The 26,181-nt window shown below is 42.1% G+C and overlaps 1 protein-coding gene across 2 annotated transcripts in view; it reads right to left on the bottom strand.

Moving 5' to 3' along the window:
• Nucleotides 1–1,585: 1,585 nt before the first annotated feature.
• The window catches only part of gpat3 (glycerol-3-phosphate acyltransferase 3), a 58,825-nt gene continuing 34,229 nt past the window's right edge, over nt 1,586–26,181 (bottom strand). For both annotated transcript variants that reach the window (XM_055642451.1, XM_055642442.1), the window contains exons 7-13: nt 18,372–18,465; nt 17,444–17,559; nt 15,384–15,439; nt 13,892–13,977; nt 10,596–10,724; nt 2,909–2,988; nt 1,586–1,846 (exon numbers count right to left, since the gene is read on the bottom strand). In XM_055642451.1, coding sequence (XP_055498426.1) covers nt 1,750–1,846; nt 2,909–2,988; nt 10,596–10,724; nt 13,892–13,977; nt 15,384–15,439; nt 17,444–17,559; nt 18,372–18,465 — 658 coding nt within the window. In that variant the 3' untranslated portion in view covers nt 1,586–1,749. The remainder of the gene's footprint in view (nt 1,847–2,908; nt 2,989–10,595; nt 10,725–13,891; nt 13,978–15,383; nt 15,440–17,443; nt 17,560–18,371; nt 18,466–26,181) is intronic.

Below are 26,181 nucleotides of genomic sequence, written 5' to 3'. Positions count from 1 at the left end.
TAAAATCTCTTTGAGAGTGCATATGTGTTATTCTAAAACTTGTGTAAGCCAAAGCAGTTATTCCAGCCATTCGCAGCAACCTGTGGCCTTTAAAAAAAAAATAATTTAAAGTGATGAGTTTCTTTTGAAAAAGTGATACAGTACGTTTGGCAGTCAAAACCAGAACATACACCTTCATCATCTACTGCTTCAAGATCAAACAACATTCAATAGTTGTAAATATTAATTACTTCCAAAATGACAATACCCAGCCCGTACTCCAGGTTTGACCATATGGATCCATGCATTGTTCATAAATTCATAGGTTCTAGGAGCAGAATTAGGCCATTCAGCCCATCAAGATCACTCTGCCATTCAATCTATCCATGGCTAATCTATCTTTCCCTCTCAACTCCATTCTCTTGCCTTCCCCCCATAAAGCCTGACACCCTTGCTAATCAATTTAGGAATTTGCTAATTACTACTGCAAGGAAACTCTGACACTCTTATCTTTTACTGAAACCAGATACTTAAGAAACCAAAAATTGTTTTTTCAATCCCAGTATTTCTCTTCAGATAAGGTTGATAATTTCAACAAATTCACCATCCGTCTCACAGAAATGACCAGCAAACCCATCTAATATGTAAACCAGTATAAAAATAGTAATTTTGTTCCCTTTCATTCTCTTTTACTTTTCTTTAATGCTATTAGCTTCTTGAAAACTCCTTGAAAAAGAATACGGGGAAGGCCATTTAGGGCTGAGATGAGGAAAAACTTTTTCACCCGGAGTTGTGAATCTGTGGAATTCTCTGCCGTGGAGGCCAATTCACTGGATGTTTTCAAGAGAGAGTTAGATTTAGCTCTTAGGGCTAAGGGAATCAAGGGATATGGGGAAAAAGCCAGAACAGGGTACTGATTTTGGATGATCAGCCATAATCATATTGAATGGCGGTGCAGGCTCGAAGGGCCGAATGGCCTACTCCTGCACCTATTTTCTACGGTCACCAAGGCAGAGTCTCTTGCCCAGAGACGGGAAATTGAGAACCAGATGTCATAGATGTAAGGGGAGGGATGAAAGATTTAATAGGAAGCTGAGGAGTAACTTTTTTTCCCCACAAAAGGTGGTGGGTGTATGTAACAAGCTGTCAGAGGAGGTAGTTGAGGCAGATACTAGAGCAATGTTTAAAACACATTTAGACACATGAATAGGACAGGTTTAGAGGGATATAGGTTAAACGCAGGCAGGTGGAACTAGTGTTGATGGGACATGTTAGTCAGTGTGGGCAATTTGGGACGATGAGCCTGTTTCCACTCCGTATGACGATGACTCTATTAGCCGAGGACTGCACAAAAACAGGGCTAAGTTATTCAGCCTTGTCCCTCACCTGCCTCTCCTCTTCACTGCTGTTCAGGGTGAAAAAAAGAACAGGGAACATAAGACTGAAAAGGATAATGTCATGGTTCAGCAAAACAAGCTTGGAAACACAGCAATGATGAACGAAGGTCCACACCAAGGCTTGCCTGTATGTTGCACAGCTTTAGTTGGATAACCAAGACTGATACATTGATCATCCACATGAATGTCTCATAAATCAACACTCAAACACAGTTGAACCATTATCATTTATAGGTAATTTTCTATTTGGAACTGAATGCATACATTTTCTCACATTACAAAAATAAAGAGACAACATTCAATTAACCCAAGTGACGTGAAGATGTAAACAATGACCATCAGAAGGGACGGATGGACAAACATCTCATTCTCTTCAGTTGCTTTCACTCCTAACAATCGTCTTGCTGTAATTTTTCTGTTGCTGTTCTTTGAAACTGTCTTTAACTTTGGCTCTTTTCAGGGCTCCATCCCTAGAATGAAAGGAAATAAAATTTAGTGGACAGAGCCATAGACCGGATATAGACACAAAATGCTGGAGTAACTCAGCGGACTTGGCTGAAGAAGGGATCCAACCTGAAACATCACCTATTCCTTTTCTCCAGAGATGCTCTAATGCTAACTGAGTTACTCCAGCATTTTCACAATCACAATCATACTTTATTAGCCAAGTATGTTTTGTAACATACGAGGAATTTGATTTGCCATACAGTTTGTGTCTATTTCATAGAAACCAGAATCTGCAGTTCCTTGCTATGCATATCATCTATTTCCCGCACCTTTGCCTTCACTCCCACTTCCTAGTGATTACCTTCCACTCCACATTCAACGGACCATTCTTCATCAGTTTTAACAAAAATCACCAAGAAACGCATGCTCCCATCTGCTTTCAGCATTTCACAGGGATTGCTGATTCCCTGCAGTGTTCTTCCATCCCATCTACCACCCCATCTAAAGACACCACATCATGCACCCACACTAAGTGCAACACCTGTCCTTCTACCTCTGAGGGGTAACTTTTTTTTTTTACTCAAAGGGTGGTGGGTGTATGGAACGAGCAGCCGGAGTAGGTAGTTGAGGCATGGACTATCGCAACGTTTAAGAAACATTTAGACAGGTACATGGATAGTACGGGTTTAGAGGGATATGGGCCAAACGCTGCCAGGTGGGACTTGTTGGTCGGTATGGGCAAGTTGGTTAATTGCTAGCCACCTCACCAAACATGTCACAGAATTCAAACACCAATCAATGACTAGGGGGATTTTAGTGTACAAAATCATGAGAGAAATAGATCGGGCCGGGAAATGGGCCAAACGCAGTGGTGTAGATGGGACATGTGGCCGGTGTGGGCAAGTTTTGGCTGTTTCCATGCTGTAAGACTCTATGACTCAATGAAGGGATTTGCTGCACTTTCCCCTTTTTATTAAATTGGGATGACATTTATTTAAAAAAAATCAGATTATGAAGATAAATTTTTTAAGATTCTTTAAAGATTTCTCTTTGACATCGCCCGCCGTCCAAGTAGGTCGAATTACCAGGAAAGGTCCACGAGGCCACCTTGTTGAGCTATGGCAGCTTTCACTCGATTGGCAAACTGTACAGCATCCTCCTCTTCCTGTAGAGTAAGAGAAACGGAAATTCGTCATTAAAGAAACAAACAAATTTCACTTTACAAACTAGCTTTAACTAACAAAGTTTAGCTTTCAACTGGAGAATAGTTTAGTTTAAAGATACTGTGTGGAAACAGGCCCTTCAGCTCACCAGGTCTACGGTGACCAGTGATCACCCCGCACATTAGTTCTATCCTACACACTAGGGCCAATTTACAGAAGCCAATTAACCTACAAACCTCTATGTCTCTGTGATGTGGGAGGAAACTGGAGTGCCCGGAGAAAACCCAGGCACCACAGATAGAACATGCAAACTCTGTACAGACAGCACCAGTAGTCAGGATCGAACCCAGCTGCAAGCGCTGTAAGGCAGCAACTCTACTGCTGCACCACTGTGCCGCCCTAAGCATGAACTAAATCAGTCTCTGCAGAAGGATTTTCAACACATTTCCATTTGATCGAAGATGATTTTGGATTGCCATTAGCATACATGCTGTAGCATTGCTCACACAAAGTGAACCACGGGATATTAGACCATGCAATAGGCTCCTCCAACATACACAAGCTGCTATATTCAGCTGCATTACTTACAGGTAACAGATAAGACAGTGACTCATTGCTAAACTCCTACATCTTTATCACGTACAAACTTAGTTTATTTTTAATTTATTTGTCACGTGTGCCGAGGTACAGTGAAGAGCTTTTTTGCTGTTTATAACCCACCAGCGGAAAGACTATACATGACTGCAATCGAGTTGTCCACAGTGCACAGATACATGATAAAGGGAATAACGTTTAGCTCCAGTAAAGTCTGATTACAGATAGTCCGAGGGTCTTCAATGACGCAGATAGTAGCTCAGAACCATTCTCAAATTGTAAGCAAGACTTTTGGACCAAATTATCAATGCTTAATGCACAGAAGTGCTGAAAGAACTCAGCCAGTCAAGTAGCATCTAGTCAAGTAGTGGAAAGAGAGACCAGTCAACATTTCAAGTCAGCGCCCCTTCCTCAGAACTAGGGAGGGGCAAGAAAATGGAGGGGAGGGGGGGGGGGCTGTGACGAAGGAGTGAAGAGGGTTTAGTTATCAAAGCAGAGCAGGAGCAGGGGGGGGGGGGGGGGGGGGGAATGAAAAGGGGGGGGGGGGAATGAAAAGAGAAAAGAATGAAGGATTGAGGTAGGAGATAAAAACCTTATATGGTAATAGGTTAAGAAAGACTCGGGCGATAAGGAACATTAGTACTGACTTACAGCAAAACAATTTAATGACACGGAATGAGAAAGGGACATGATAATGGGAAATAATGAGAGCACAGTTTAATGGAGATACAATAGACTGCAGATACTGAAATATTGAGCAAAGCACAGTGCTGGGGGAACTCAGCAAGTCAGGCAACATCTGGAGAGGTTACCTGTCCATTCCCTCCACAGATGTTGACTGACCCACTGAGTGTTTTGCTAGAGAGAGCAGCTTACTTGAAATTGGAAAAGTCAATGCTCATTCCAGAAGGCTCCAAGGTGTCCAAAGAGTGAGATGTTATTCTTGTAGTGTCCACCAGGCCTCATTATAGCAATGAAGGAGGAGACAGACAGACAGGTCGGAATGGGTGCGGGATTGAGAATTAAGGCGCCATGTAAAATGACTCGGGATCATCCCTGTGGGCTGAGCACAGATGGTCCATAAAGCGATCACCATATCCGTGTGTGGTTTGTCCAATATGGAGGAGGCTACACTGTAAACATCAAATGTAGTGCACTATACTAAATGATGTGCAAGTAAATTGCAGCTTCATCTGGAATAATTGTTTGGGTCCCTGGATAGTGGGAAGGGAAGAAGTGAATTGACAGGTGTCACATCTTCTCAAGTTGCCTGGGAAGGTGCCATGGGACAGGGAGTGGAGAGTGGGGATGGAAGGGTGGATCACTAATTCACATCAAGTCAGGTCTTCAGACTTACATAGAAACATAGAAATTAGGTGCAGGAGTAGGCCATTCGGCCCTTCGAGCCTGCACCGCCATTCGATATGAGTTGGATGATCGGCTGATCATCCAACTCAGTATCCCATCACTGCCTTCTCTCCATACCCCCTGATCCCTTTAGCCACAAGGGCCACATCTAACTCCCTCTTAAATATAGCCAATGAACTGGCCTCAACTACCTTCTGTGGCAGAGAATTCCACTTTAGAGATACAGCATGGAAACAGACCTTTCGGCCCACCGAGTCCATGCCAACCAGCAATCCCCATACGGCAGCACTATCCTACACAGTGGGGACAATTTACAATTTTACCTGAGCCAATTAATCTACAAACATGTATTTCTTTGGAATGTGGGAGGAAACCTGGAGCACCCAGAGAAATCCCATGCAGTCACAGGGAATACATACAATCAGCACCCACAGTACAAATACAGCACCCACAGTTATGATCAAACCCAGGTCTCTGACGCTGTAAGGCAACAACTCTACCACTGTGCCACCTTCTCATCCCCTGCATCAAACCACAAAGAAAATCCTCAGGTTACACAAAAAAGCTGGAGAAACTCAGCGGGTGCAGCAGCATCTATGGAGCGAAGGAAATAGGCAACGTTTCGAGCCGAAACCCTTCTTCAGACAGACTGATCGGGGGCGGGGGTGGGCGGGGACAAGAAAGGAAAAAGGAGGAGGAGCCCGAAGGCTGGGGGATGGGAGGAGGCAGCAGGGGGACTGAGGAAGGGGAGGAGACAGCAAGGACTAACAAAATTGGGAGAATTCGATGTTCATGCCCCCGGGATGCAGACTCCCCAAACGGAATATGAGGTGCTGTTCCTCCAATTTCCGGTGCTGCTCACTGTGGCCATGGAGGAGACCCAGGACAGAGAGGTCAGAGACGGAGTGGGAGGGGGAGTTGAAGTGCTGAGCCACCGGGAGGTCAGCTTGGTTATTGCGGACCGAGCGGAGGTGTTCGGCGAAACGATCGCCCAACCTACGCTTGGTCTCACCGATATAGATCTGCTGACATCTAGAGCAGCGGACGCAATAGATGAGGTTGGAAGAGATGCAGGTAAACCTCTGTCACACCTGGAACGATTGCTTGGGTCCTTGAACGGTGTCGAGGGGGGAGGTAAAGGGACAAGTGTTGCATCTCTTGCGGTTGTCACATTCGCTTCGCTTTCATGGATGTACATAGTAAGCATTCCTTGTGACAATTAAATTTAGCTTGAACCCTCTGTTCAATTTACTATTGAACATTCTGGCCACTGCTTTGAGTGTTTCCTGCATCAACATATCTCAACGTGTATTCCATCAAATCTCTAAGATAGACAAAAAAAAGCTGGAGTAACTCAGCGGTTCAGACAGCGTCTCTGGAGAAAAGGAATAGCCATCGCCTCACGTGAGGTCCAGCTCAGCTCCAGGCCCACAGCCTCCATGCTGCAGACTCTACCCATCAAATCTCCAAATTATTTTAGAGTATTTTACTAGGTTGTCCCTCCACATTCTCTTTTACGGAGAGATGTATCCAGGCTGCTCAGTTTTTCATGATAATTGTACCCTTTTCATGACACTTTTCACAATGTCCAAGCCTACTTGGGTTTAGTGAAAGGCTGTACACAAGCAGTTCTGACAGAATGACTACTGCACCCTGGATCCAGACTATCATCTCCCTTCAATCACAAGCATTTTTACGTTTGAGAAACATTTGGACAGGTGCATGGATAGGACATGTTTAGAGGGATATAGGCCCAACGCAGTCAGGTGGGACATGTTGATGGAACATATTGGTCGGTGTGGACAAGTTGGGTCGAAGGGCCTGTTTCAACGCTGTATCACTCTGTGACTATATGCGCCAATTCCCTTCCAACCCCACCTACAGACGAAAGGATTTCACAAATCGAAGTGTGACATTGGTTTGACATCACACATGGCAAAACACCAAACAAATTAAATTCCCTTCCCTCTTCTCTGCTCCCAATTACATATGAAAACAACTAGCTCTGGGAAAGCAACAGTGGAGCAAATGACTGGGTTTGGTAATTATTTTAGAGTAATGAATATTTTTTTTATTCTGGATAGATATTCAAATAGGAAATATATTGAGCAATCGGTCAAAGAGTATCTCAGCAGAGCTCAGGAGGGATTTGTTTTGATTAAACTCTTTTCCAGCAGTTAATGCAGAAATTTGACAATTGGCTGGTTTAATGCAAGCAAATCATCTCATTTAATTACATATACACTGCAGCTGGATTGAACCGACAGTATTTCCATCTGAAGGTGGGTCTCAATTCGAAACGTCACTTATCCATGTTTCCCAGAGACGTTGCCTGACACGTTGAGTTACTCCAGCACTTTGTTCCATTTTTTGTAAAAGAACAATCGCAGTTTCTTGTGTCCTTGTATTTAAAATGCAGCCTTGGCAGCCTTGTTTCCGAGAGCTGTTTTGATGTTCATGACCCTTTCATAAGTTCATGTCATAGGAGCAAAATGAGGGCATTTGGCCCATCAAGTCTATGCTACCATTCAATCATGGCCGATCTATCTTTCCCTCTCAACCCCATTCTGCTGCCTTCTCCCCATAACCTTTGACACCCTTACTAATCAAGAATCTGTCAATTTTTACTTTAAAAATACCCAATGACATAGCCTCCACAGCCGTTTGTGGCGATTAATTTCCCAGATTCACTACCCTCTGACTAAATAAATTCTTCCTCATCTCCTTTCTGAAGGTGCATCCTGCGCCCTCTGGTCCTAGACTCTCTCACTAGTGGAAACATCCTCTCCAGATCCACTACCCAGACCTTTCACTATTTGGAAAATTTCAATGAGGATACCCCTCATCCTTCTAAATTCCAATGAGTTCAGGCCCTGTGCCATCAAATGTTCATCATATGTTAGCCCAATCATCCCCGGGGATCATTCTTGTAAATCTCCTCTGGACCTTGCGCATCCTTCCTCAGATGAGGCCCAAAACTGTTCATAATACTCCAAATGGGATCTGACCAGTGCCTCATAAAGCCTCAGCATTACATCCCTGTTTTTATATTCTAGTCCTCTTGAAATAAATGCTTCAAATAAAACAAAAAGGTGTTTACTGTACCTCGGTAACATGTGACAATAAACTAAACTAAACTTTAGATCAGACTTTTGAATTGATGTCTAAAGTAGAAAGTCTTCCGATCTTCAGTTCTGTAGCTTGGTGAGCAGAAAATGTAAACCAAAGGGCCTGTCCCACTTGGGTGTCATTTGCACATGGCTTGCGAAGATTTTGTACTTCCCAAAACCCTGGGGGCGCCGCGCGTGACCGCGCGCCACTGCCTACATCACCACACACCATGCGCGTGTAATGCGCAACATGCACGCATCACGTCTGCGGCACGACGTGCCCGTCGTGACGAGTAATTTACACACAAATGGAACAGGCCGTTAAATGCTAGAATTAGACAAGACTTCTTGCATGCTTGGGTAATTGGAAAATTTAGTCTCCAGCCCACCCCTGCAATTCGGCCACCATGTAACCTACATCCAAAATCCGCATTCCTGACTTCAGGAGTGTAGACACAAAAAGCTGGAGTAAGTGCGACATGCAGCATCTCTGGAGAGAAGGAATGGGTGACGTTTCGGGTCAAGACCCATTTTCAGGCTGAAAGTCACAGGAAAGGGAAACGAGATATATAGACGATGATGTAGAGAGATATAGAACAATGAATTAAAGATATGCAAAAAAGTAACGATGATAAAGGAAACAGGCCATTGTTAGCAGTTTGTTGGGTGAGAACGAGAAGCTGGTATGACTTGGGTGGGGGAGGAATGGAGATAGAGGAAATGCCGGGGTTACTTGAAGTTAGATAAATCAATATTCGTACCACTGGGTTGTAAGCTGCCCAAGCAAAATATGACATGCTTTTCCTCATATCACCTATAGTACTCATTTTTGCTGGATGAGAGAATTAGGGTTGGACACTAGGAGGAGCAATTCCGGAAAAGATGGTCAGATGCATTCCGACAGACGACATTACAAATCAAACTACTGGGTAAGCACAGAGTGCCTATGATCCACTCTCTGAGTGTGCTAAAGCAGCAAGAAATAAATTAAAAGCTGAGAAAAGGAAAATCGTGGCAAGTATTGGAATCGTCACAGGAACTATTTATCAACATGTCTAATGAGAACCAATTTATTAAAAGGTTCCATAAAAGAAGAGACTCGCAGTTTTCCTTGCTGTGTTGCAAAGCTGCATCAGAGGGCAGTAAGTCACTCTTAGACTCACAGAGTGTGGAAACATGCCCTTCAGGCCAACTTCAGCCAAACTCCATACAGACAGCACCGGTAGCCAGGATTAAACCAGGATCTATGGCACTGTAAGCACAGTAAGGCAGTAACACTACTGCTGCGCCACTGTGCGGCCAGTGCAACTTACAATATACAATACAATATATACAATATTTTATTCCATGTAATTTGAACCTCAGTGAGGCTCAAACGAAACTCCGTTTCCACAGCCATACAAAGAGAATTCCTACAAGACAAGGTCGCCCAATTATAGGAAGGATGTCAACAAAATAGAGAGAGTACAGAGGAGATTTACTAGAATGTTGCCTGGGTTTCAGCAGAAGGTTAAGGGGGGACTTGATAGAGGTCTTTAAAATGATGAGAGGGATAGACAGAGTTGACGTGGATAAGCTTTTCCCATTGAGAGTAGGGAAGATTCAAACAAGAGGACATGACTTCAGAATTAAGGGACAGAAGTGTAGGGGTAACATGAGGGGGAACTTCTTTACTCAGAGAGTGGTAGCTGTGTGGAATGAGCTTCCAGTGGAAGTGGTGGAGGCAGGTTCGATTTTATCATTTAAAAATAAATTGGATAGTTATATGGATGGGAAAGGAATGGAGGGTTATGGTCTGAGTGCAGGTAGATGGGACTAGGGGAAAATAAGTGTTCGGCACGGACTTGTAGGGACGAGATGGCCTGTTTCCGTGCTGTAATTGTTATATGGTTATATCAGGACTGTCTTATGAAGAAAGACTGGATAAACTTGGTTTATACTCTCTAGAATTTAGGAGATTGAGAGGGGATCTTATAGAAACTTACAAAATTCTTAAGGGGTTGGACATGCTAGATGCAGGAAGATTGTTCCCGATGTTAGGGAAGTCCAGGACAAGGGGTCACAGTTTAAGGATAAGGGGGAAATCCTTTAAAACCGAGATGAGAAGAACTTTTTTCACACAGAGAGTGGTGAATCTCTGGAACTCTCTGCCACAGAGGGTAATTGAGGCCAGTTCATTGGCTATATTTAAGAGGGAGTTAGATGTGGCCCTTGTGGCTAAGGGGATCAGGGGGTATGGAGAGAAGGCAGGTACGGGATACTGAGTTGGATGATCAGCCATGATCATATTGAATGGCGGTGCAGGCTCGAAGGGCCGAATGGCCTACTCCTGCACCTAATTTCTATGTTTCTATATATGGTAATATACAAAAACAATTCAATTTACACAAACATCCATCACAGTGAATCTCCTCCTCGCTGTGATGGAAGGCAAAGTCTTTTCTCTCCCCTGCACCATTTCTCTCCCGATGTCGAAGCCCCAGGCGGGTGATGGTAAGTCCCAAGCTTAGCAATTGGCCAGATAATCAGTCACGTACCTGTCTTGTCATTGGAGGCAAGTACCACACGTTGCAGACAATGGCCCAACTAGTCATCATCTGGAGCAGGTAGGTCACCATACCGTACTTACTGCTGTTCCAAAAGGCATCCCCAAACTGAGGGTCATACTGCAACAGAAAATAACACCCACTCAATGAAAGTCTCAATACCACAGTCAATGCTCTAACAGTACAAAATTGGCATGTAAAAGCACCTGGTATTAAGGCCCCAAAATCTTACAGCCAAGTACTATGATCTTTTGCTTATTCCCATGTTGCTTTCAGCACAATTGGTCTGTTTTTGCAAGCATTCTTTTTTTTTGCTCTTGGACAAACATAGAGATCTTTCAGTGACATGTGGGTGGGGAGGGGATGACGGTGCAAGGAAAGCAACATAGACCTCGAAAACCGAATATTCACTACATCACTGCTGATAAATGAAAATTGGACTTGGCATCACTTTCTCATGAGGACTCGTAATGGATAAATAAGGAGAAACTGTTAACACAGATCTGAAGGAAGATCATTACACAGGGCACTCAGCTTAAAAGTAATTGGCCAAAGGGCAAGCAACATTTTCTTTAAATAGCACGTGGCTGCGATGGAAGCACTATCAAAAGTAACTTACCAAAGAATACCGGTCATAAATCACATAGCATGGCATAGATTGGGTAGACAGTCAGAACCTTCTCCCCCCCCCCCCACCGGGTGAAAATGTTAAAGAAGGGGTGTGTAGGAGAAGGGATGTGTAGATTAGGAGGAGGGGGAGAGGAGGAAGTGATCGGGCAGCCGAGCATGCGTCAACGAAACGACATAATTGTCCTAAGTGCAGAGGTCTTGAGGATGGGGGAGAGAGGTAAAGTGGGGGTGAAGGGTAGAGGAAGGGGAGGATGGGGGGGGGGGGGGGGGGGGGGGGAGCGGGCCGGCGGGAGTCGAGCTGCGGGAGGCGTGGCGCGAGCGTACTTGCATGGTGCAGACAGCGGGGGGGGGGGGGGGGGATGGAGCAGAGCCGGACTGCCAAATGAAGAGAGAGAGAGAAGCGGCTTCTGACTAAACCCGCAGCTGGAATGAGGGCGCAAGGCTTCACGAGCTGGGGCAACAGTGATGATAAGATTTAGAGCGTGAGAAGTCGCCTTTAATCCACAGCAGCAGAGGGGCGGGCCTGGAGGCAGGTGGGCCGGGATAGGCCGGCATGTGGCATTGTGACGTCAAGCAGTTCGTGAGTCCGTTTCGATTTTAAAATGAGTGTGTGGGGGGGGGGGGGGGAATTTTATTAAAAATGTGTACTTAAACACGACGAAATTTAATGAGGAGTGGAACTGAGAATGTAAAAGTGAAATCTCTACCGAAATGGATAAAATGACGAAATTTGAGCATGTGGTTTTGGCCGACCAAGGAATCAAGAGCCAAAAACAAAATATCTGAAAATGGAATCTGACATACACCCACACACACACACACAGAGTTTTAATATATAGATAGATGTGTACAGAAAAATGACTAAATTTAATGAGTGGATATGCGAATGTAAAAGTAAAATCGCTAGCGAAATGGTAAAAATCTCAGCGTGTTTGCGTCTGGTTTTCGCTGAGTAATGAATCAAAGACAAAATCAAAGGAAAAATCAGAATGACATACACCCACACACAGACACACAGAGTTTTAAAAGTATATAGATATGATTGATTGATAGGCACGCGGATATGCAGTGAATGGAGGGATATGGATCACGAGTCATTATGATATCATGTCCAACATGGACATAATGGGCCGAAGGGCCTGTTCCAGGGCTGTGCTGTTGTATCTGGAGGAGCCATCTTGGGGAACGGCTGCTAACCAGCAGCCGTCCATTTAATTCCTTTTTTTTCAGTTTTTAGTTAGTTTTGTTTGTCGTTTTTTCGGAGAAATGGACTTCTTATTGTGGGGGGGGAGGAGGTAACCTTACTTCTAGGTCCCTACCTGGTCGGTGAGGCAGCTTTTTCTCTGGGCTGCCCGTCGATCCGTCCTCGTGGCCTACCAGCGGGCTTGGAGCGCCGTTTCCTGGTGGGGACCGCCCAGCACCTCGGCTTCGGTGGCGGCACAGCGCTGGAGTGCCATCGCGGAGCGGGCAATGCCTTGCCTGGTTCACCGCGCTGGATCGATGTACTGGAGCTCCGGTGAGCTGGACCGCTGAGAGCAACACCTCCGGGCTGCGGGGCTGCGGAGCGGAGCGGGCGGCGCCGACATTAACATCGGGAGCCTGGGAGCTCCAACTCGGTGCGGCCTTGTCGGCTTCGGAAGCCGACAATTCCCTGTTAGGAAGCGGCCGTTCCAGGTGGCCCAGCCGCTGTGAGGACTCTCCCGACGCCGGGGCAACACCACCCGGCTAGAGCGGCCAGGAACATCGGGCGTCCGTTGAGGCAACAGCGTTGGCCTTAATAGGCCTGACTTTTGGGAGAACTGGGGTTGGGGACTGGACTTTTGTGCCTTCTTTGTAACCACTGTGGGGTTATGATTTTTCTGTGTGTAAGGTACTTTGTTAGTCTGTGTCCAAGATGGCTGTCGGAAGAGAGAGTGGACGCTGGCGCGCTTTAGCTGCTGCTGCTCTCTCTTCACATTGTGTTTTTTTTTACTTTTGGATTTAGTGTCTTTGGAGCGATTTCTATCTTTAATTTGTGTATTGATGATGTCCTTATTATTTATTTTTCTCCGACTATGTTTTTTTTCTCTTCTGTTTAATCTTTGTAAGGTGACCTTGAGATTTGAAAGGCGCCCGAAAATAAAATGTATTATTATTATTATTATCTTTAATGTAATAGCAGGGCTATTAAGGCTAAATGGTAGCTCCTTCTAAGTTATGTTAAAGTAATAAGGAGCTGAATGGCTTAACTCAATAGATTCTATCTGATCTGCTGCTCAATGGCTCCAGAAACATTTAGTAGGGCCTGCAAATTAGACTATTCAACATGCGAGGCAAAGATTTGATACAAGTGTAAGTATTATGAAAAGATTCCCTTGCCTGGAATAAGACACATCAGCAAAGAATTAAGGACAGGAGGCATTAGTGCTGCCATTTAGCTTGTCTGGAAAACTGAAAGTAAAAAAGAAATTAAGCAATACTTGCAAGAAGCTACTAAGTGCCTATTTAACAAAACAGATATTGCCACACATCTTGTTAAGTACAGCTCTAAATCAGGTCCCATTTTTGTCACACTGGGCCTTTCCTCTCTGCTTTGCCACAAAACACACTCTTGTTCCACTGATTCAGACCAAATATATGAAAGACAGTCAGAGTTGGGGAAAACGTTCTCAATTTACCTTGATTGCAACTGGATAGATAGTTCCTTCTATCTCAAAGCTTCCCTTCTTAAACATCATAACAGAGGTATTATTGATACAAGTACCTGAAAATAAGTTTCATATTCCAGAATTAAATGACAAGTTGATATTGCATAGAAACAGAAGAATACTATGGGATCGATGCCAACCAATAAAGCATCTAGATTGGCTTAGTACATATCCTAACATCTGGTTCAGTCTAAAACCCAGCCTGTATTCCACCGCTGTGAGTGTCCAGTGCCACTTTACTCAACTCGGTCTTCAGTAGAACCTCAGATCATTCAACATCCAATATTACCCTGATGTTACACGATCCTATCGCTACAAATACAAGTTGACATCTCAACACAAGTAAGTAATGCAAAATTACTTCATTAACTCAAATTTAAAACAGAAAATGGTGGAAGTAACCAATGTGTATATGGAGATAGAAACAGAGTTTACCGTACAGATTTATGGCCAATAGGAGAACTGTTAAAAATTAGAAATTGTTGAATTTGATGTTGAATTCTGAAGGCTGTAATGTGTTGAGTGAAAAGATGAGATGCTGTTCAATGAGCTAATACCGAGCTTCATTCTAGGGGGCCATTGACAGATATCAGATTAGGAGCAGGATATAAAATGTTCAATCAGCTCTTTCATCACTTGAATCACTCAATCTCTACTGATCTCTGGTCAAGACATCCTTCTTGTTAATCTTCCTGTCCCTCCCCTTTTTTCTTCAACTTAAAAGTTACGTAATTTCTAACTTCCTCTGCAGCACAGTGGCGTAACAGTAGAGTTGCTGCCTCACAGCACCAGAGACCTGGGTTCGATCCTGACTATGGGTGCTGTCTGGACGGAGTTTGTATGTTCTCCCTGGGACCACGTGGGTTTTCTTCGGGTGCTCCGGTTAACTCTCACACTCCAAAGACGTGCAAGCCTATAGGTTAATTGATTCTATAAATTGTCCCTGGACTGCAGGATAGAACTAGTGCATGGGTGATCTATTGGTCAGCGTGGACTCTGTGGGCAGAAGGTCATGTTTCCACACTGTATCTCTAAAGACTAAATTAAACGGTTCAGTTGAAAGGTTATCAATCTAAAACACAACTCTGTTTCTCTCTCCACAAATGCTGCTTGACCTGCTGAGTTTAAAATAAAACTATTTTCTACTTTTATTTCCATTTCCAATACCAGCTGTATTTGCATTCAGATTGCTTCATTAATGCATTGGTATATTTTTTTTATTTGGATATTGAATCAAGTTCAACACAGAACCAACTCAGCACTTGGACTCCAAGAATGGGTCCGATTCCCTGATCAACAATTTTGAAAAAAATTTTAACCGAGAGTGCAATTCTATTTCTCTAGTACATTCATGAGTTCCCACATTTCTTTTGTACAAACTATTTGTTTTAATGACGTAAATTGTAATTTTTAGATAGCACCCTAACTGCAAAGAAGAAACAAATGTTAAAATTGTCCTTACCTTCAGGAAATATTAAAATTGGCAGTTTTGTTTTATCTGCAACATGATTGCTCAGTCTGTGAGGAGAAGAGAAGAATCATCATACATGGGAAGACGATCTTCAATAGTCCTTTGAGGATCGGGAGGTTGTAATACTGATCAAACTGTTTGGGTAATCTGCATTCAGGTCTTCTGCTACTCATGGGATGTGAATTTGAATTATTCATTGTCTCGAGGAAACAAATTCTGATTCTACCATGCAATGTAACTAATTGCCTTATGTAGCACTCATAATTCAACAGATAAAACCAACCTAAAGAAACTGTTTAGAGAGACAGAAACAATCCAAGCTTTAAAATGATGCCCTTTCACATACGATTAAATGTGCCAATATTCATGAATGTCAAGGACATTTAAACAACCCCAATTCATCTTCCTCAACCACTATCGTCACTCATAAAAGGCTCCATATACCTCCTGAAGGTGAAGAACATAACTGTATGGATGACAATTTGTCAGACACAAAGTGACGGAGTAACTCAGCGGGTCAGGCAGCATTCCTGGGGAACATGGATAGGTGAGGTTTCAGGTCGGGACCCTTCTTCAATCTGAAGCATCAGGTTCTCTAGGGATGCTGCTTGACCCACTGAGTTACTCTAGAGCTTTGTGTCTTTTTTTTTTGTAAACTAGCATCTGCAGTTTCTTATTTCAACAAATTGTGAGAGCTGAGGCACTGTCCCAATGTGCTGAAGCAATAGGGAGAAGGTGTACTCATGATTACCTAAAATAATCCTGTCACAAAAGGGTGTAAAAAGGTGAGAGATGTATTCAAGAGAGAGTTAGATTTAGCTCTTCAGGCTAACGGAATCAAGCGATATGGGGGAAAAAGCAGGAGCGGGGTACTGATTTTGGATATAATCATGGATGATCAGCCATGATTATATTGAATGGTGGTGCTGGCTCGAAGGGTCAAAAAGGTACTCCTGCACCTACTTTCTATGTTTCTATGTCCAGGGGGATCCTAGCTCTTGGCAACCATGTAGAAATACATGGGAGTTCTGCAAGTAAGCAAGATCACCTCTGAGATGGAAAAGGCACAAAGAGCCAAATGGACAACAAAGGGAAGACTCAATGAAATAGAAGAAACAGGAAAAGGAACACCATCGCACCAAGCCTTGCTTAGTTTTCAGAAAAGGGATTTTCCCAAAGCAAAACTAGGCTTAGAAGATTCTGTCATAAGGTTTGGCAGGGACTGGGCTTCTTTCTGGTTTAGAATGAGCGATTAAAGGGTGCCCGGTTGTGATGTTTAAGGCCATAGAGTGGGAGGGCAGAAAAAGTATAATTGGATTGAGCAACAGGGCGAGTACAAAATTAAATAAAGGCATTTCGGGGTGTTGCCAGGGAATCTCCCACACACTGAGTAAACTGGAGTAAACTAAGCATTGATAGTTTTTTTGATGCTGATCCAAATCGTGTTTTTGATTTTGAGATATAGAGCAGCCATGACTTAATTTAATGGCACAATAGATTTGACTGATATTTTTTATAGGTTCCTCATTTTGTACATCCACCTGTAATATAGAGTCCAGCTCAGGCATAACATTAAATCCTAACCATAACTAATTCAAGCCCGACACAAATTTGGGCAATTGTAAAACTTTTCGTACCCAACCAACAGCACTTGCAGAGACTTGTTGTGCTGCATGTACAATTAGTCTACTCTCCATGGATGCTGCATGACTTGCTGAATATTCTCAGCTTTCATTTCAACTTTCATTTGCTCTGAGGTGGGACTTCAAAACTCAAGCATCTGACCAATATAACCCATTAGGCATAGCCAATACCCTAAGTAGTAACCTCATTAAGCTTCTGCAGAAAGTGCAACATAAGAACGAGAAAAATCAATGTTGCAACTAAAAATTTATACCAACATACATTCTGCAACATTGGATCAACATTTGGTAAACAACAGTTTCAAAGCAACTCATTGCTATTGTCCCAGTTCTCCACATACTTACCTGCTGAATGCAAAGACAGGGAAATTAGAAACAACATTGAAGGCAACACTGACTATATCTGACCTTTTCAATACAAGATGACGATCTTTCATTTCCATCCTTTCAAACCAGATATGTGGACATGCCTTGACCATGGATCTCTGAATAATTCCCATGAGTCCTCCATGCACCTGCCCAACCTGTTCAGAAATGTAACATATAATAGTTTAGTTTTAGTTTAGTTTAGAGATACAAAGCAGAAACAGGCCCTTCGGCCCACCGAACCTACGCCGACCAATGACACTATTCTACACACTGGGGACAATTTACAATTTTTTCCAAAACCAATCAACCTAAAAACAAGTTTGTCTTTGGATTGTAGGAGAAAACCGGAGCACCCAGGGAAAACCCACGCAGTCACGAGGAGAACATACAAACTGCGTACAGACTGCACTTGTAGGCAGGATCAAACCAGGGTCCCTGCGCGCTGTAAGACATCAAGTCTACCGCTGCTCCAACGTGCTGCCCTATAATCTTTCATAGCTAAATCAATTTTCAACATTACTATCTTAACACATTGAAAGAAAATGATTATCAACAATTACAAAATATAAAAGAACTAACTGTTGAGCCTTCCCGAGGTGTCATGGGCCTAACTCAACAAAACACCAGTGAAGGGAGGTGCCCACTTGATAACCCCAATGATATACTTGCATTTACGCAATCAGTTTTTATGTGCTTGTTAACATGTAGATAGTTTACTATTGCATATGGAGTTAGTTATTGTCCTATAGCATATGTGTGTATAAGCAGTTTACATACTACTTTGGCATTTGGCTTGGTTTTCTTGGTTGAGCGCTTCTCCTGATGTTATAGCACAAGTACTTTGTGTTTTAATAGCAACTTCAAAAAGTAATTAATTAGTGCAAAGCTTCCCATTATACCTTTATTTTTAAATAATGAGTGAATGGATTCCAATTGAATAGCTTATTACAAGAATTATTTTTCTCACCATCGCATAGCCTCCATCATTGGCCAGTATGACAACATCTATTGGTGACGTGTGGTTTGCAACACAAATACCTCCTCTCTTTGGTTTGTTTTCCCTGCAATTACAAATTATATATTAACGTCTCCCTTCATTAACAGCCAAAAACTCCAGCACCTGCAATATATCAGTTTCTTCTACCCTAACAAGGCCAACAAACTTGCATTAAAAAAAGACTGCCAAAAATTGCAGGTCGGGTTCCAAGTTATGTCACATTGTCCAGAGTAATTTCAACTCACAGGCTTCCCGTTTTGAAACTGATTACATATCAGTTTATGTCACCTCATGAATTGCCTTCGTATTCCACTTTCACAGAACAGTGAAAAGCAGCCCGTCTTCCATATAAAGACAAATAAACCCTAAGTGACGGTGCATGTGCAGAAGCTGACACCCACACTGTTCATTCATGCACTCACGAGTATTAAACCTATTCTTTCTTTTCACACTGAAGCACAGCTGGAGCTAGTATTGAATTAGGAACTTGTTCCACAAAAGCCGAACAGGAGTTGCTGCAGTAATTAAAAGCACTCCTAATGGTGCTAATTTAAAGCACCATTAAATTATTAGTTAAATTATTATTAAATCATTATTTAATTATTACCATTTAAGGGGTAAACAACAAAGAAAATGAATCCTTAAGGAGTTAACAGTCAGAAATAGTGTACAGGCAATCGATGATCAACATGGACTCGTGGCCGTTTCCATGCTGTACAACAAAATGTAAACTAAAACGTAAACTAAAACTGTGGATCTAAAACTAAACTGTCTGACAGCAAGCTTGCGAAGTAAAGTACAAACTCTTGGGCATAACATGCATCTGCTGGCCCATTGAACTTTCCCTCCATCCAAGTTGCCCAAAAATGTGACTAGATATTTCCTACCTCATCAAGAGCCAAGAAAACATTTAGACAGTCAACAAGGCCAAAAATGTCCAAGCCAAAACTATATGATGAAATCCTGGAATAATCTTCCAGACTAATCAGCAATTTATAAGTAAATCAGTGCACATAAAAAGCTGTGTTTTGTATTTTAAAAGTTAGGTTTTCTTACATCTACTGAACAGAGCTAGTGAAGAAAACCAAGTTAAAAAGGAAAATTAAGCCTAGATTAAGCCCACACATTTCACAATGTGCAGCACTTGATTTGGAAGAATTTTACATTATTAAATCATGATGGAATGAAATAACTGTTGTGTTTTATTTAATTAAGTTCAAAAATTGCTTACACAAAATAAGTAAGGAAACATAAGGAAGCTCTGGGCATTAACTCCAGTTAGTCTAAATAACCATATCTGATATCTAGCCAATTAACTAATCAGCAACACATTCATATTTTGTGTAGGAAGAAACTGCAGATGAGCACAAAAACCTGAGTGACGCAGCGGGTCAGACAGCTTCTCTGGAGAAAAGGAATAGAAGATGTCTCGGGTCAAGACCTTCTTCAGACTGAGAGTCGGGGAAAGAGAAACGAGAGATATAGACAGTAATATAGAAGAGATATAGAACAAATAAATGGAAGATATGCAAAAACGTAACAATGATAAAGGAAACAGGCCATTGTTAGCTGTGATCCAGGTGAAAAGAAAAATAGTCAATGAGACTCAACAAAACGACTTTGAAGCTGGTACAACTTGGTTTAAATCATACACATAAAATGCTAAAGTAAATCAGAGGGTCAGGCAGCATCACTGGAGAGAAGGAATGGGTGATGTTTCGGGTCAAGACCCTTCTTCAGATTGAGAGTCAAGGGAGAGGAAGACTAGAGATATGGAAGGGTAAAGTGTGACAACGACATATCAAAGCAGACGATGATCAAGGAAATGTAGAATGGTTCATTGTTAGCTATGGGGAAGGTAACAATGAGGCATACAATCAGTAAGATTAATCAGCAGGACAGTGAAACTAGATATAGAACTAGGGTGGGAGAGGGACAGAGAGAGATGGAAAGCAAAGATTACTTGAGGTTAGGGAAATCAATAGTCATACCGCAATATTCATATCACATTCATATCTTTGAAACTTCAATAGTTGCTGTTTCCATTATAATCTAATTTCCAGATATTAGCTCTTCTGGATGCATTTCTTCCCAAACTAAACGCAATATTTGTAGCATGTTAGAATTTCCAACTCCCCGTGAAGTCTGACAGCCCCAATACTATTTGAAATTGTGCAAAAATATAAACCATAGAGTCATGGAGTCATACAGCATGGGAACAGGCCCTTTGGCCCAATTGTCCATGCCATCCAAGATGCCTGATCTAAGCTAGTCCCATTTGCTTCTCATTTGGCCCGTATCCCTCTAAACATTTCCTATCCATGAACCCGTCCAAGACTTTTAAATGTTCAAAGCAGTTCAAATAAATGCAGATTAATAATTAAAGTTTAGATTATTACGATAAGAAAAATACAAAAAAAGCTACAATCAAAATATTTTCTAAAAGCAAATTAACCATTAACTCCAAAAGCTTTCCAGGAAAGTGAAAAAGCGTTGCCCCAGATTCCACATTAATGTTCAGGCTTATACGGCTATTCCTATCAAAAATTGGCATTATGCAATGTGCAGCAGAAGACTGCTGACCACAAGGTATCAACACTGTTTCCCCATAATTATATATTGGAAGACTAAGAGGTCAGCGAGCTACAGTAACTGTATAATCATTGAACAGGCAAGTTGCAGGAATCACTGAATACAATTACTGGGAAGTGGCCAAGTTAAACTTTACATTTGTTTTTTTTTTTGATTGTCCAATAGTTACTGGGGGTGGGAAAAGTCACAAATGGTTTTAGAAACAATTTTTTAATGGAAATTTAGAAACTACGTTCGCTCCAGATGAAAAGAAATGTTCATGAGTCAATGTGGAGTGTGCTGAAAAGAAATGGTATTAAAATTGAATGGGGAATAGAGTGTAAATGTACATTTTAACAGCTTTGGTTTGAATAATAAAATAATTGCTGTAATTCTCTTTGAATCATTACTGAAATGTTGGTAATTACTTCACCACTAAATTAGAATTATTATATTCTATTATGGATTATGGATTGTTTCATTTCCGAGTCAGTACATCAGCATTTGCAATTATCTCACTACAATTGCCAATTATATCACTAATTGTAATTCATAAGATTTGAAACACTAAGACAGTAAAATAACTTATACAAACGGATTTCCTCAATTTCAATATAATTTTGTGAGTACGGAAATCATTTCAGTTTTCGCAGATGAGCTGAAAGGAAATATTACTCAAGGATTTCCTTCTGACAATCTAAAAGTTAACTACTGAAATGATACCAATCTTTACACCTTCCATGTGTCTGTCAACTGGAATTGAACTAGTTATATTAAAGAAGTCAACACAATCCAATGTAGGCATGCAACCAAAACAATATATTGTACATGTTTGTTATTTATTTTAAATAAAATATTGTGATTAAGTACAATATTAAGTAATATTTTACTTAAAATCAAAGTACAATGTTAGCATGTGCTTTGCTAATTTGATATCAAGTGACTGGGCCATTCTTTCAACACCACAACAAGGCTATGTCTTGTTCTGGTTCTGGTTGATTACTGCGCAAACACCTCATAAGTGGTTATCTCGCACAGGTCGGAGCGAGTAGAATAGTGATCTGTCCACCCATTCCTCATTGTATTTGTTGTTATAATATTCACCCAAGTCTTTGTTAACTCTGGATTTGACTTTTGCAATGTTGCCTTGACCAGTTCACACATTGCATCATTATCTGCAACTGAGGTTCACTTACCACCTGTAACTAACTCACATGGTTTTTTGCCCATGATGCCTGACCGATATCATCTCACATTGTAGCAACACCACAACTTTAAAAGGATCCTCAACTTTCTTTTCATATCCATCTATAACTGCACCTCATCTGATTTCTGCAAACACCTTTAGCCTTAGAAATGTATCCCATCCCACAATATCTCCAATTCCAGCCTCTTGATTTTAATTTCTTCAAAATAAACAGTCATGTCTGTCTATTTCTTCCATGGTTTAGTTTAGTTTATTGTCACGTATCGAGATACTGTGAAAAGTTTTTGTTGCATGCTAACGTCAGCAGAAAGACAATACATGATTACAATTGAGCCACCCATAGTCTACAGATGCATGATAATGGGAATGATGTTTAGTGCAAGGTAAAGTCCGATTAAAGATAGTCCGAGGATCTCCAGTGAGGTTGATAGTAGCTCAGGACCACTCTCTACTTGTTGATAGGATGGTTGAGTTGCCTAATAACAGCTGGGAAGAAACTATCCCTGAAGCTGGAGGTGAGCGTTTTCACTCTTCTGAACCCCTTCCCTGATGGGAGAGGGGAGAAAAGGGAATGACTGGGGTGAAACTCGTCCTTTATTATACTGGTGGCCTTGCCGAGGCAGTGTGAAGTGTAGATGAAGATTACATAAAAACTATTTGACCTGTCTTACTGTCATATCTCTTCTGTCATATCTGTCATACTCTCTAGAATTTAGAAGATTGAGAGTGGATCTTATAGAAACTTCCAAAATTCTTAAGGGGTTGGACAGGCTAGATAGGAAGATTGATCCCGATGTTAGGGAAGTCCAGGACAAGGGGTCACAGCTTAAGGAAAAAGGGAAGCAGAAACTATTGAGAAGTACTTTTTTCAAGTAGGTTGGGAATCTCTGGAACATCTGTAGAAAAAGGGTGTTGAGGCCATTTCAGTTGGCTATATTTAGAGGGAGTCAATGACCTTTCTGGCTAAGGGGATAGGGGGTATTTCTCTTTCTGCACGGGATACTGAGTTGGCATGATCTGCCATGACAAATTGACAGGCGGTGCAGGCTCGAAGGGCCGCAGGTGAGCACCTAATTTCTATGTTTCTATCTCAAATAACAATCTCTGTGTCAATGCCAAATTCCTTCAAGTCTGGACACTTATTAACATTGAGCAGAGTTCAAGTTGAAAAATGTAAGCAGAAACTATTGTGAACAAGTAGGTGAGGGACAGAGTAAAAAAGTGATTAGTGCTTCAGATCAACGACCTTTCTGACAAAAAGGTCTTTCTCTTTCTGCAAATACTTCTCGGCATTCTGAGTAGAATACAAAAAAACAGTTGCTGGAGAAACTCTGCAGGTGAGGCAGCATCTGTTGAGGGTAATCTGAGTTCTGAGTTCTGTCCATGCAGAGTTTGTACCTTCTCCCCGTCACCACGTGGGTTTTCTCCAGGTGCTCCGGTTTCATCCCCATTCCAAAGACATGCAGGTTTGGAGGTTAATTGGCTTTGGTAAATTGCCCCAAGTATGCAGGGAGCGGTGTGAAAGTGGGATAACATGGAACTGATGCGCGGGTGATCGATGGTCGGCATGCACTCGGTGGGCTGAAGGGCCTGTTTCCACTCTGTATCTCTAAATTAAAGGTGGGTGAGGGAAGGAGGGAAGTAGCAACAGAAGTTGAGAAGGTGGTGGTAAAAAAAACCAGCTTGAGATAATGGAATTTGATAAGAAAGGAAAATGAAGCATTGAACTGAGTAAGGAAGGCAAGGATGAGCGGATGGGAACAGCGGGAAAAGCGGACCCAGTGGGATGAATGTGTGGATGATAGGCAGATGGAATTGATGGGGGAAGGGGGAAGAAACTGGGGGATCATAAACTGAAGGAGCGGACCTGGGTAGATCAGAACGTGATAGGAAAAAAAACAGAATGGGAGCAGGTGACCTGAAAATGGCAAATCCATTGAATTGTAGACTACCCAGGTGGAATATGCCATTGCATTGTACACTACGCAGGTGGAATATGACCTTTCTAGTGCTCCAGCATGTTCTGTCCATCATCTGCGGTTTTTGATTTTCAGTTGCAGGTTGATGGTGTGGACTTGCAGAGAACTGTTAGCAATTTAGCCTCAGGTCTTCTTATCTGAAGTCAACACGGGCTTTCAGCACTTAATGACTCCAATATCTTTCACCATTTTTGGAATCCTCAGAACATTCCTTGGGTCTCAATTATGTTAAAAAAATCCCCGTGAACCTATTCCCACTTAAAGATCTTTTGAAATCCCTGCATTCTCTCCTAGCATTTATAAATCAGACAAATATCAAATTGTACACACCTACTGTGGTGATTTACTAAACATCAGTGCACGTGCACCATTCTACACAGACTGAATAAACCCACACTCTGTACTGAGAAACAAGAGTGTCATTGTGCCTATCTGATGCCGAAGTCCTTGTCTGAATTTTGCATCCAATTAAAATTCAAAATCATTCAATTTAATAAATGATATTTTTTCAGAATTGACACTGCACAATACATAGTCAAAATATCTAACAAAAATAGTTAGTTCATCACAATATTGTTAATCACGCTAATTAATCTTGAATTTATTATATTACTGCTCCTCTACACTAAAGTTTATACATTTGCACAAATAAAAACAGAATATGCTGCAAATGCTTCGCAGGTCAGGCCACATCCGTAGGATGTTTCCACTCGTGGGAATGTCTCAGACCAGAGGGTAAAGCCTCAGAATAAAAGGACGTACCTTTAGAAAGGAGATTAGGAGAAATTCATTTAGCCAGAGGGTGGTGAATCTGTAGAATTCTTTGCCACAGACGGCTGTGCGGGCCAAATCATTGGGTATTTTAAAGGTGGAGATTAAAAGATTCTTGATTAGTATGGGTGTGAGGGGTTATGGGAAAAAGGCAGGAGAGTGGAGTTGCGAGGGAAAGATAGATCAGCCATAATTGAATGGTGGAGTAGACTTGATGGGATGAATGGCCTAACTCTGCACCTATGACATGAATTTATGAATTAGGAAGAATGAATTATATAAGAACTAGGAAGAATTAACGTTTCAGGTCATTAAACTGCAGTGAAAGTGGAGAAGAGATTGTCTCAGATAGGACAGCTTGGCATGAGCTCCAGTTCCACTGGGGGGAGAAAGGAAAACAAACATACAAACCAGCTCAGCCGATTGCACAGATATTGCCATCATTTCTTTGTTAGGGATCCGAGACACCAACAATTTACTCCATAAAAATGTTTGCCCTCATGTCAGTTTTAGTTATTTTTGCCGTGTCTGCTGCTTCCCTCTGAAAGGTCCACACCTGAAAACATCATCTCTCCATTCCCACCCGATATGCTGCTCCTCTAGCTCATTGTGTTTTGCTCAAGATTCCAGCATCTTCAGTCTCTTGTGTCCCCAAGGGTGCTCTCTCTGCTGACTTTACTCAAATGTTATTTTGAGCATCACTATCACCTTTTGAATTATTTCTCCGCCACAGAGAGCAGCTCAGCTTCTTCAAACTTCCCCATAAAGATAAATACTTCATTTCTGGAATAATTCTTGCAAGCTTCTTCAAGGTCTTCATGAAGCTTTAAATCCCCAACGCATTGTTTTTTTCAAATGCTTTCTAACGATCCCTGAAATTTAGACTTTAGAGATACAGCATGGATACAAGTCCTTGGGCCTACTGAGTAGAGGTCGACCAGTGATCACCATGTACACTGGCACTATCCTGCACACTAGGGAGCATTTACAACTTATGGAAGCCAATTACAACCCTGTACATCTTTGCAGTGTGGGAAGAAACAGGAGCACCCAGAGAAAACCCGCGCGGTCACAGGGCAGGGAGAACGTACAAGCTCATACAGATAGCACCTGTAGGCAGGATTGAACGTGGGACTCTGGTAGCAACTCTACCACTGTGCCACTGTGCTGCCCCTTAACGCTCAAAGCTTTACACATTTAACCATTCCTACAGTTCAAGGTTATACTGCCAAAGTTTGATTGCCATTTATCC

This window comes from Leucoraja erinacea, chromosome 1 (genome assembly GCF_028641065.1).
Source record: "Leucoraja erinacea ecotype New England chromosome 1, Leri_hhj_1, whole genome shotgun sequence".
Classification (NCBI taxonomy): Eukaryota; Metazoa; Chordata; class Chondrichthyes; order Rajiformes; family Rajidae; genus Leucoraja; species Leucoraja erinaceus.
Note: the sequence above shows the minus strand (reverse complement) of the source record. Positions and strands in the feature narration are given on the sequence as shown.